At 35.5% G+C, this 13810-nt stretch overlaps 1 protein-coding gene across 5 annotated transcripts in view; it reads right to left on the reverse strand.

The window, feature by feature from the left end:
* Nucleotides 1-13810, reverse strand: part of LOC149789478 (microspherule protein 1-like) — a 98393-nt gene that overhangs the window by 41654 nt on the left and 42929 nt on the right. For all 5 annotated transcript variants that reach the window (XM_089971485.1, XM_089971486.1, XM_089971490.1 and 2 more), the window contains 2 exons: nt 6716-6824; nt 2033-2171 (listed from right to left, as the gene is read on the reverse strand). In XM_089971485.1, the coding sequence (XP_089827611.1) occupies nt 2033-2171; nt 6716-6824 (248 nt within the window). The remainder of the gene's footprint in view (nt 1-2032; nt 2172-6715; nt 6825-13810) is intronic.

Below are 13810 nucleotides of genomic sequence, written 5' to 3' on the forward strand. Positions count from 1 at the left end.
AATATGTGCTTCGTCGGCACAGTTACCATCTTAAATTGATGCAAATTAGATGAGAAACACACCTGTGGTGAAAACAGAGAAGACATAATATAATAGTTTACTTAATTAAGAGAACCATGAATTGGTAGATATATGTAAATCCTGTTTATATATAAATGTCTAATGTATAGCATGACTAGAGTATCAACACCATGTACTCACCTGCGAACCTCATCATATACATTGAATCCACAATACAAGTGATTCCATCGAAAATATGCACACACACAGTTTTAAAATATTCATTATTTTTTTAACAGGCCATATTGGTCTGAATTCAGTGGAAAAACATAACACAATCACGTAATGAATGACGAAACACATTTGCTTTAAAGTACATTCCAAGTCAGTAAAAGTTAGTTTGCATTTCAAGCCACCATTGGTAGCATTCGCAAACATAAACTTTTTCCCTACAAAAAGGACAGCACAGTTAACGTGTTCCAGTCACGTTGGAAAACGCAAAAATCCATCAGATTTCATCACTTTTATTTAAATTTGGTACTGACTTCCTTTGAAGAAAAGTTCGTTGCTGTTGTTGAAAGATTGTAGTCAGCTTTCTTTGATGAAGGGTGCATGCGCTATTGAAGTCACCGCTAAAGGACAGCTTTGGAGAACCAAACAAATGCCCATTTATTATTGTGGCAGCAGCATCAAATAATTGTATTGCATGATTGAGACTGGTATTTTTTCCATTTGCTGAGTACGTTTTCATAACAGTCGGTGCTTCAAAGGTAATCTGTTTCCTTTGAAATTTCAGCAAACGTTTTTATCTGGGTACATTTTTAAAAAGGAATTGGTCGTCGTTTAGACTATTCTAATTACTGTCCCTCCATGCCTACTGAATAACCAATAAATAAGATGTATTTTTTTTATTTTACACATCTGTGGTAGAAGCGTGACACTGCCTTCCACGCATGCATCTGAAAATTAACAAAGGGTCAACGGTAGATAGAGAGGCAGGTGTTTTGATGACAGGGATTATTACAGAAAACATGAGTTTTCTGAAGGATTTAATTCTGAGAGAAAAGAAGAGGAATTTTACTTACCATCCACATATAAATGTCAGTCTCTGTAAATATATTAATTACTAGTAAGTGACCGAAAATCCGATGAAAGATAGATTACTAGACAATGCCTCGTCCGGTTGATCTCTTTCAACAGAAATGTCAACAACAAAAATGCGGATATTTCAGAACATACAGAACTCATGCTAGATGTCAAGATAAGCGGATTATGATATAACAATGCACTGTTTAGATAGTTTGTCAGCATGGACAAAGAATTTGTTTATGTACCAATAGATAAATTTCAGTGCATTTTATATCCAGTTTGTGGCTTCCTTTCATGAAGCCTCTGAATTTCTGCACTCCAAACCAATGGTTGTATAAAAAAATTTAAACAGCCAACAATGTCGCCAATAAATAAAAAAGCCACATGGTATGTTTTGCAGCCAATAGGGAAAAACAATCCAAGTTTGCAACATTGGCGAAGACCTACGCAATCCCAGAACAAACTTTTTATGCATTTTTTTCTTCTTACTTTTAAGAATAAAAAAATACTTTTTCGTGTACGAGAAAAATGCATATAAAATTTCAGGAGCCAAGCCACGATCGTCTTGTATTATTCATACACGATCTCTTCCCCAAAATGATAAGCAACTTTTTGTGGGTTTTTTCCGTACATTTTAAGATTTTTTTTTTTGTGCACAAGAAAAATACATGTATATGAAATTTAGGGAGCCATGCCATGACTATGTTATATCCAAATTTGCGTTATAACGGAGCACACTATAGCGGGGTCACACTGTATCTTGCTGTCAGAATTTTTCTTCTCAAATCTGATGAAATTCTGTGTATTGCGTTATAACGGAGCGCACTATAGCGGGGTCACACTGTATCTTGCTGTCAGAATTTTTCTTCTCAAATCTGATGAAATTCTGTGTATTAGTTTTTAATTAAAGTTCAAATCTCAGAATTACCAAAGTTCATGTTACCTGACTGATCTGGTAGAAGATGATACTGTTTCATCAGCAGCCAATGGTTATGCAGGGCCTTGGCAGTTCTTGTTGGGTAAAAAACATCTGGATGTTTCTCTAGGAGATCCTGAAATGTCTCTATATTTGGCTGGCTGGTCTGTAGAAAAATTGTTTTACATGCATTACAGGTGTAGTATTCACTTCCTTAAAGAATAAGAGACTTACTGCAAATAAGTTCACAGAACACAGATGGCCCAAGACAGTTCCTAAAAAACTTATCCATATGCAAAATGTAACAAGAGCCATCTAGAGATAACAAGTCATTCAAGTCCCTAACTTATATAAAGACTCCAAATAAAAGCACCCTATGGTCCAGTACTCTCAATTTATTCACTTGATATACAAAACTTGAATCCATAGTACTATCAAAAATACTGAATGCAAAAAATCTAAGAAGCTAAAGGCACCTCTGTGCAAGTTTGGTGGAAGTATCTTGATAGTTGGACTGTTATACTCCAGGAAAAAATGTTTATGGACAGATAAACCAATGTTCATAGTTCTGGACACAAATAAACATGTTTACTTCAATTGATAATGATCATATTTAATCCACACTCAAAGAGAAATGCAATTATACATAAAATCATGAAGAAAAAACCTAACAAACAATACAAATTAAATATGCAAAACATCATGTTCAGAAGTGGTCATAAAATGAATACTGTACTAGACATGGAGGAAAATAAATTTATGAATTTTCCTGCTAACGGGCCTGAACTCATCACTTCATGTTCCAAAATCAAGTTTGTGTGTGCGTTATAATGCATGTGTACATCTGTCCACTTGGCCAAAGTAGCTGACTGCACAGCAGTAACCCAGTACAGAAACAAGCCAAATTCTGTTCAAAGAAATTAGTTCGTGAATTATTGTTTTTCCTACTAGACAATAGCCAACAGGACTGCATACTATAATATCTGTATCAAAATAATCATTAAGAATTATATCTATGTTACGATCAGGTTAGTAATGCATCATTTCCATATGACTGTTTATTGTTTCTATGATCATAAAATATTTTGTTATTATAGTTCCCCTTATAAACATGAGCAACTAATAGAATACATGCGAAAACATCCACACAGAATGCCCTAAATTTCTATGAAAATTAAAATCTCTGAACATCTAAGATTTAACAATTTTCCATATTATAAATCAACATTGAGCAGAGTTCATATTAATTTTGAACAAAAATCAAACTTCCTTTGTTAATGACAGGACCAACAGTCATTGGCTTCATGTGACTGAAACGCACCCTTCCCAAGCTGAAACTGACATAATCTTTTGATGCTAGTATTTTATGAGAGTATTGACAATGGTCATTAACTTGACTTCTGCAGAACATCCGATGAAGTCAAGCTTTATTCAGGACATACCATTTAAATGTTTAAAAGGGGTTGCGTTTAATGTTTGAAAACAATTGTCTTGCACTGATTTTTAATATAAAAAGGACACTGTGCCATTCCTTATTACCTTGAAACAAATTAATCTTGTAATGAAAGAAAGAACAAAAAAATATCCCTATCAGAAAGAACAATCTAGCCAAATTAGTTAAATGGCCAGTCCTTAACAGTACACATGGTTATGTATGAACTAGCTGATGTTGTTTCATTGATATTTATGTCTCATGACTTAGTCAGTACTGCTTAAGGACTAAACATGTGGTTTAAGTAACAATTCTTTGTTTTCTTTTTGTTAACTTTTAAACGGAAGCAGCTCCCATTCTGAACTTAATTGTCCATACTACAAAGGATTACTTTTCATGCTTAAATAGTAGGATAAATTTACACAGTTCAAGAGAAGCTCAATAAAATGTGCCTCTTATCAAGTCAGTGCCCAAGTTCGTTCAGATTTTTGTAAATAAAGTAAATGTGTAATCTTAGCATATTTACCATTATAATGGGACACAATAAAATAATTTTTTTCCTGTCCCAGAACTTATGGTGAAACTTTTTATATCCTTGATGCTTTTTGTTTTTAAAATCAGCATGAGGGTGTGCGAATACTGCAGTACACCCTAAAAAATCTTGCAAAACCAGATGGTGAAAACTATGCTGCATAAATTATGTAATTGTACACCAACATTTTAGCTCTAAAAACGGATTAATCTGCAAGCTATACTGTTCTATTCCCATTTAGTCGGATAAGGTTTCTCAATTTCTTTTTTAAATTATGACTGACTTGTGACAACCACCATCTTTGAAAGTGCAAACAATGTTGTACCCATTATCTGTCTTTCTGATACAAAGCTATTAACCAACCACTGCAGTTTATCGGTTGAAAGCTGCTAGTAGCTTCCAGTCGGTCTGTATTTCTTACTGGGATGTTCCCAGGTCTGCCATGTATAGCCTATCATGTGCTGGACAATGGCATTAAATCCAAGAAACAAAAAACAACAATCTAACAGTTTTGCAAATTACTTTATTACTTTTCAAATCACTTCACAAAGTAAGCAATCCAGAGACACAAAGTTTACAAGATACTGATCTGTGATTCTGAATTGACAATTTAGGCTGCTAACAACCAAGCTGTGAGACTCGTATGGGATTCTTGTCAAGAAAAAACCCATCGATTTCTGATAAAATAAAATCAAAGACAAAGGTTATTTTCATTACAAAGCAAGCTGACCTCGGAAACTGACCTTTAAGGCAATTATTTTTTTTAAGGATATCAATACAGAGGTTATTTTATTTCAAAGCAAGCCAACGTCAGAATCGACTTTTGGATTCTTTTAAGATTTTTTTTGTTGTATATACAAGTTGGCCAAGATATGGTAGCTAACTTATATTCCTTTGCACCGGTATTCATTGGAATTTTGAAAATAAATTGAAACAATGGAAAAAAATTTAAAGTGACATAATACAGTGTTTCATGCACAGACATCGACGACCCAGCATTGCCCAGAAGATATGGAGAAAATAAAATCATTTGATGAATTTGTGAGGATCAGAAGAGAAGAAGATGATTTCGCTAACAATATGATCATTAACATGGATGAAATCCTAGTATACTTTGATCTCATTCCTGGACAGACTGATGATAAGATGGGCATTAAAAGTGTGAGAATTAGAATGAGTGGCGCAGATTTATACAAAAATCAGACTTTAGTCCTTGCAGTTCCACTTCAGAAGATGTGCTGCCTCCAACAATAAGTTTTCATGGCATGAGAAAGATTAAAAAATAAACATGCACCAGAAGAAAGGATCATGTGTGTGCAGGAGAATGGTTGTGTTGATTAGATGACGTTGCACCCGAATTAAATATATGATCAAAATAAAGATCATCAATATTTTTAATGGAGTACAATTTTAAATAACTCTTGACATATCAATCTTTCCAAGGGTGGTATTCATTCAGTGACTGTTCAAATTTTGACTAGCCCTTCATAGTGTAGCTGCCATCAGCATGCTTGCAAAGGTATAGTGGTGATCTTTAGGTATTTATCATGGAGTGAAAGTGTGGGAGTATTAAGTTCCCCACTGTCATGCTTGGGGTTTCAAAAAATCAAGTGAGCTATACTGTACATCTGGACTAATGTGTATACCAAGTTTCAAAGAGATATCTGAAGTGATTTTGGAGAACAACAAAAATTACATGTATACCAACATTCTAATTAAGTTTACCAAGTCTCAAAGTGATAACTTTGATGTTTTGTGATTTAAGCTCTGGAAACAAAAAATATTCCACCATATTACAGCAGGATAACTAGATAGATGAATTGAAATTGGATGGTTGGATGAACAAGGGTAGCACTTTCTTTACATCCAGCCACTGCCATGGTGATGAATAAAACATAATTAGATCATACAAATCAATGGCTACTTTACTAGAAACACAGCAACCGTCACTGCTAGGTTCTCTATTTTTAGTAATGATACAAACACATTTGTTTATGAACCAATGTAGACATTACTGCTGCCTCATCCCTGACATAAATCTTATCACTTCATGTTGGTATCAATATCCTCCCCACATACACGGGGAAGATTCTGGTAATCTTACCCATGCAGCAAAGATGGTCATATGCAAACTGTTGTCAATTACAGTTTCTACTACATATTAAGTGGTCCACCTCTTCACAGGCCACAAAATAGCAAAAGTATGTGATTTTGGTGTTGAACCTCCAATGCTGGGATGGTGTCTCTTGAAAGGGCACTAGACTAATACTTCTGTGCGGCAAGTTCATGAATGAAGTACCACTGAATGCAGCTTGTGCCATAGATGTTCATTTCACTAAACCCGCAAATGAAATTAATTTCTGAATTTAAGTTCTATCCCCACAGGATAATATATGGTTTGAAGTGTGAAAGACAAAAGAATATATGTGGATAATTTGACAAAATAATTGCTATCTGACTACCAGCGTCACCCGAGGGAACAGTCAGTAGAGAATTTATCAGTCTGCTGATGAAGTCCTTAGTATGAGACCAAAAGCTTCAGGTTAGCTTTCCGTATTTATTGTGTACTTGATTTAAAAGTTAAAACATTATCAAATAGTAACTGATGAGCATGAGTATTAGATATGGATGACAACCAGATGTATTAATGGATTATTCAACCTATTCCATTCTTGACAAAGCAAGTTTTAAAAACAGTGGACATTTTGGATGAATTTCAGACAGTACATTTTACTATTTCTCTTACTGAGATGATCTTTCCTAGCAGAGTTTCCTCCTCTTTGCTGTAGAGAGCCTTAGCCTGTACTGCAGCTTGAATCTCAGGATGTAACATCTTCATTGCCTGCACTGCCAGCCTGTAACAAATGGACAAATAATAACCACAACTCCTTATACCACTGTCCTCACATTTTTATCAAAACAGAACTGGTGCACTACGGTTCAGAGTTTCAGCACTCCATTATCTAACAAATGGACAGGTAATAAATGACAGCTGCAAAGAAGAAAACCTCAAATCAAATAAAAACAAGAGGCCCACATGAGCATATCGCTCATCTGGGTCCTAGATATGTCAACAAGTGAATGCAAATTCACACATGTAATGAAACACTAGAGTAGAAACAAAAACTTGCAGCATACAGATGTGATAGTCTATTACTGTCAAAGTGATTTACCTTCTTTTCAATACCAAATATAAAAGATAACTTTCTTTGTACAAAAAAAAAGGGTAAGCCATGCGACCAGCATAGATTACGGACTATGTAATGCTGCAACATTTTTGCAGATGTTTTGTCAAAACACATTTTGTCATGGTCAGCATTACAGGAAACAATTAGCTTGATGTACTGGGTCAGGCTCGCAATAAACTGCTTCAAGCAAAGGATGGGAGTTGCTCTGTTTGGGGCATGACTGGATTTTAATTAGGACCAGCTGGGATAATAGTTCAATAGGTAAGTTAACTAAAGGTGTCAACAGGTCTCTGGGTACTCGGGTACCTGCCCATTCATAATTACCTGGTTAAAAAAATTAGATATATGGTAAAATTAGTTCGTGGAAAAAAAAAGGTTCTGAGTTTGATCAAAGATTATATCTGGTGATATCAGGAGCGGGTGAGACACAAAATATCGAGTACAGTTTGAGGCTCGTGTCATGTGACATTGACCCATTTGTAGGCCTCCATCTACTAATCTTCATATTGTCGATGTGTTCAACCATTTAGCTTTGTACTCAAACAATTTCCTTATTTTCTATATATAGTTGCTGTACCTGATATATTTAGAAAACAGACTGGTTTCTTGAATTTCAAACCATGTGTCACAGATTAATTATAGTTTGATACACACTTATGTTGCAGACCAGTTTATATTGAAAAAGCATGATGAAAAATATTGCCAAGTGAAATGGGCTTTATCGAAGAACATGGCACATCAGGAAAAGGACAATTCAAATGTACTTAACAAATTTTAAAAGATTTATCTAACAGAGCCTTCAGAATATGTGGACTTGACTTTACGACCTTTGGGGGAGAGCTAAACATGAGCTAGTCTAATTAAAAGTGATTGTTGTGCACAAATAATATATCATTTTGATTTGAGGCTGTATTCTCGTTCTAATCCATGCGGATTTAGCCGATTTGTGACAAGAATAATAACTAAGTGAAGATCCAAGTAAGTAGCAGAAATAAAAGTATGTTTTTCAAATGGTTTTCTGTACTTATGGCATGTAACATTCGGATTGATCTTTTTATGCCCAGACTGTGGGTTTTTTGCCACTCCTATTAATAATAATTACATATATAACTTTGCTTTAACAATTTTTCAATATATATCAATGGGGCATCATGCCACAGACATGCAGCATGATGTCCCACCCAGTCACATTATTCTATCACCAGGCCGACCAGTCCTAACACTAACCTTTAATGCTGAGCAACTAGCATGGTAGCTGCTAGTACCATTTTTATGTCTTTGATATGACTTGGCTGGGGTTCAAAACGGAGCAGTCATACTTAATAAAGCAATTCAGGTTCACATTTAACATAACTTTCCTTTGATCAGGTACCCTGGTAACCAATCATTAGGATCATGAAAGATCATCCGGTACCCGTTTTTTTTTCTAAAAACTTTACATCTCTAATGTTAAAATGGGGCTAAGTAGTGCAAATGACAGACTAGAGACAATCCAGAGACAGTTTGTGCTATTTGAAAATAAGTGTCATAAAATGAAATTTTCCAGACTAGTTATTATTATAAGCGATATGAGCAGAGTAGAAAGAATTTTTCCAGCATGTTAAATTTTTGGCAGTAAGAGAAAGTTAATCCATATGGCTCTAGCTTACAAGTTATGGGATTGAAATTAAATACAAAAATGAAATAGTCAAGAAAGCACTTGCAAATTTTCTTTTTCATGATAAGATTGAATAATACAGTGCTATAATATGATCATTTCTTCATAATGTGTGTGATGTCACACAGAAGCACATACCACAAATCCAACAAAGTTCAGACATGTAATGGCTAAGCAGAGATTACTGGGAATTGTGTTCAATGTGGAGCAAAGAAGTTTACCTTCATTATAAAACATCCAGCAGCAGTGATATCACAGTTGTATTATCTAAGTTACCAGTGACATGATGGAGTGAATACCCTCGTGAAAAGCATCTTCCTGGATACAATTACTGAGGGATGGTACATTGATAGATATATGACTTGATTCTAACAACCAACAAAGCCTGGTGAGGCACCTTACCAACTGCACTGATACTGCATGTTACTGACATACCTTGCTTATAAAGCATCAAATGATATCCGTTCATGTCAATATGTGATGTAGATCTGATCATTATTTGAATGTGATTAATCCGATACTGGGAGAAGAATCGCAAAATGGGTCACTAAAGGAGGTATGAAAGCCAAGACTGCACTTGGAAGATGAAGTATACCTGGAGGTAGACAAAGTCCACTCAATAAAAGCAAAAATAATGTTAATATAAAAAACAGACGGAAGTTGAATAGATTAAAATATTCGGGGGAAAATTAGGCTTATACCAAGGGGTTGAGGAGGGGTATGAATAGACACATTATTTGGGCAAAATAATGGTTATAACAAAATTGGCCACATAAAGCCAGGAAGGCTGAAGCGAGGGTGCAGCCACTTTGCTATAATAACATTTCAGGAAAACGCAAAAAATAGGGGGTGAATCAAGGTTTTTAACCGAATCTTCTCATTGAGGTATTGCTGATAGATGTTATAATTAAATCATTGATATATATCAATAATGAGCGATTCTGCACTAACTATGGAATCTTGTACATCTAATTTAGCTTGACAATGACAAGAGGCGATTAAGAAATATCATTCCATCAGTGATTCCGGCAAACAGCAGCTACAATAATGTCAGGGAGCTCATGTTGAATTTGTAGATGAATTATTTAAAACCTGTCACAAAAGCAACTAAAGGTCTTCTTATAAACACTGGAACAAGACACTAAAGCAACTGAGGAAAGAAAAGGAAGAACTAAGGCAATGAGGAAAGTTCTTTGAGAGATAGCTGGTACTCAACCACAACTATTAGAAGGTACCAACCAGGCTCATGCTGAAATCGGCAATATAAAGGATTGTATTACACCAGAAACAGAACCAGAAAAAGAACAACCACCAACAAAACGTTAAGGTTGATATTATGGATAAATTTACCAAGGAAGATATTGCAGCTATCAGAGATGAAAATGAAAAAGAAAAATATGTGAAACCTGATTATGTTAAAAGTCTAAAAAATCATGCTGACTGGAATAAATACTTGTATCGCATTGTCTCTGATATTCCTAAAGTTAGAAGTGACGATGAAAGTTTTAAACTTTTTAGCCAGGTGGTAGATGAGTATACTGAGCAAATACAACAAGCAGAGGAACTGGAACGTGAAGAAAAAATGCATCAACCTGAAAAAGCAAGAGAAAAAAAATGAAGATTAACCTTAAAAGCTAGATCTAAAACGATAAAGGAAAATGGAAAAGCTGTGTCAGAAGAAACAACTGGAAGTGATTTTGCCCTCAAGGAGATGGCCTTGGTCAGCAATTATTTACGGGTGGGGTCATCAACATTTATTGGGCACTTATCAATGAGATTACCGATGATTATTACAGTGACTGATCAATTAGATCGAGGATACCAAAATAATATGATCATACACAATGCTCAATATGGACCTGTAAGGGTGATAAATTCGCATTTACCAACATATAAAGTTATTTACAGAGATGGACTTGGTGATGTTTTTCAAGGTCTATTCAGAATGGTAGCCCAAAAGCGATTCTGATTGCAAAGCAATTAGAAATTAAAGTCATTGATGTTGTTTGTGACAAGACTATTGGCTCCAATGGTGATGTTGCTGGTAAAGCATTCTTAGCAATCAAACAAAGGCTTGTATGATTAATAAGATGAAAACCACAGCCAGAAAAACTGCCCAGCACCAAAGTGATGCCAGCAAGTGTCAGTAAAATAATAAATCAAGCCGCAAATGAATGGCTGAATGATAAAACGAGTGAAGAATCCCAGAATATAAATGCAAATCTCATAGCAGGGAGTGGCTTGGTTCATCGTCGTTGCTGATAAATCAATAATCATTTGTTGGCACACCATTTTAAACAATAAGCAAATTAATAAATATGTTCAAGAGTGTACTGATTCCATATTTGATATTGTGGAAGAATCAAACTACAAGTCCAAGATACATCAAGGTATTTTCTACCTGCTATAGTATTCAATGAAGTTCAGGGTAGACTTTTGAGAGATAACAATAATCCATATGCGGCAAATACTAAATTTGGATTCACTACAAAAAACCGGATCAAAACGGCTGATGTTTACAGCAGCGTTGAAAGGCACTTAAATGAGAATGGTGTAGAGGCATCAAAATGCACTTCCATTGAAACAGGCAGCAGTGTCCAAAGATGCTTCCATAAGACTGAAGCAGAGGCACTTACATGAGGTATGGGTTAAAAAGCTAAAATCAGCATCAAGAAAGAATTCTGGAATAAAAATATTACTGAAATCAATGGAACTGCAAGGCTCAAATAAGTTCTCACTGACAGAACATCAGCTCAGGCACTTAAATGATGCCAAGAAATCAAACACCAGTATCAAACTTGATCTTTCTGCTGTTGACATTAATGATATAGCAAAAACTGGTGGTATATTTCCACATCTTGCAGCTATACAAGCACTGATTGCCTCTGCAGCTCCGGCTGTTGCAAAAGCAGTTGCATTTTGTGCTGTTGGAACTGCTGCTAGGATGGCGTTGAAGAAAGCAGCAGGATATGGCCTAAAGATCTATAAAAAAAAAATCACAAAATGGGCACAAGGTCTAAGACTGCTAGAAACCTCCCATTTGTGGTCTGGTTGGGGTCTGAAACTACCAGGAACATTTTGCAAAAACTACCCATGTCCAATTTTGATTTACTTGACGCTACTCATCGATTAAACATCAAAAACTTTAAAGGAGTTTTCATGCATGAACAATTACTAAAACAAGCAAATAACATCCAAACTGGTATCACTAATCTTGATGGAAATTCTGGTCCAGGTACTCATTGGATTGCAGCATATGATGTTGATCCACTACTTTGATTCATATGGATTGGTGCAACCAAAACAATTTTTAAAATACATCAGCGTATCTGCTAGCAGATCAATCTGGTATTCAACATCATCAACAAAAGCATTGACAGATCCACCTATATGCGGTACAAAAGCACTTGCGGTACTTGATGCTATATCATGGTCACCAGAACCACCGCATGTCATACACAAATTTACCAGTAGACATTTTAAACAACTCTACGTTTATAATGGACGATACTTACAGAAGATCTCTCTAGAGATAAGAAAGCTGGTCCTGGTGATGTTGATTTGTCAGTGTTTGTGACTAAAGATGAGTTTGCTGATCTTATGAACTTCACCTGGGGTTGATAAGGATGAAGTTGTTGTTTTTCAGGATCAATAGGGACAGATAAAGACAAACAATATCAGGTGGATTGATACTGTCAGAAAATTTTAGGCATTACCGTCAATAATATCCCAGTATTTAGTGAATCTGGGAAAATCAGAGGCTCAAGCATATTAATCACAACAATCAGAAATGAGATTAATTAACTTGTTGCTAAAACCGGTGATACAATGACTGGTGAACTCAGCATGAATGGAAAATTTTTTTTTTTTTTTTTAGAGAACCAGCATTTGACAATGACACCACAACAAAGAAATACATAGAGAACAGTGACACCACAGTCAGTGATAAATTCGCCACCTTAAGATCTCAGTATGAAAACCATGTTGTGGCATTTCAAGATTTCCGCAGAACCAACTTTCAGAGACTTAATAAAGCCATGGAAGATTTCTTTGGAGATCCAAAAGTTGTAAATGCTAAACTTGTTGAAATCCACAATCAGATCACCCAATCACTAGTGAATAACATTAAAATGTCAATATCCGCGATCAACAAAACTCTTGGAGGTGTATCTAGCAGTATCCCCGACGTCACTGACCATGTCAGAAGGATTGAGGTGGGTGTAGTTCATACAACCCCAATCATCACACTGTATATACATAAAATTCTGGATCAGCAACATGGTCAAAACTAAATAACACAATCAAACATACCACTGAGGTCACCGGCATATACCGCCTCAATGTGTTCAGCTCTGCGAAATTTAGGATATTACAACATATCCATGGCATCATTCAACTGACAGATCAGGGTTTGAAATTAGTGCTAGTCTGCTAGCCCGAGGCTGGTAGATTTCATTTCGGACTAGCAACTTTCATAATGTTAATAGACCGATGGGCTAGTAAGTTTCGGTTGTTGACAGTCAGCGATTGTTTAGGTCATTCCTTAATAAAGACTTGACTTCAGCAGATGTTCTGTAGAATCAAAGCAGTGACCATTGTTGCAGTTGTAAATTTTAGCATGAGAAGATGAAGTCAATTTCTGCCTCAGAAAGGTGCGTTTCTATAAGGAACCATCAGATTTTTGTGCATTTCGCTTTACAGCACCAATTATGGTCCCGTCATTAACAAAAGAAATTAGGTAATTGATCCTAATTAATCTTATAACGAACTAAATGAAAAATGATGTGGTATCACACTTTATTCACTCGACCACAGTAATAAACTACAAAGCAATATACCACACAAAAGAACAGGGCAAAAACTATTCCAAGAAATTAGCTTTCATGTTTGTTTGTTTAAAGTGTTTTGTTTGGGTTTTTTGGCTCGCTAGCCAAACGCTCCAACAGTCACAAATGGGAAACTGCATATTGACACATCCTTTCCATACAACTACTTT

This window comes from Sinohyriopsis cumingii, chromosome 10, assembly GCF_028554795.1.
Source record: "Sinohyriopsis cumingii isolate HCF-2022 chromosome 10, ASM2855479v2, whole genome shotgun sequence".
In the NCBI taxonomy this organism is placed as follows: Eukaryota; Metazoa; Mollusca; class Bivalvia; order Unionida; family Unionidae; genus Sinohyriopsis; species Sinohyriopsis cumingii.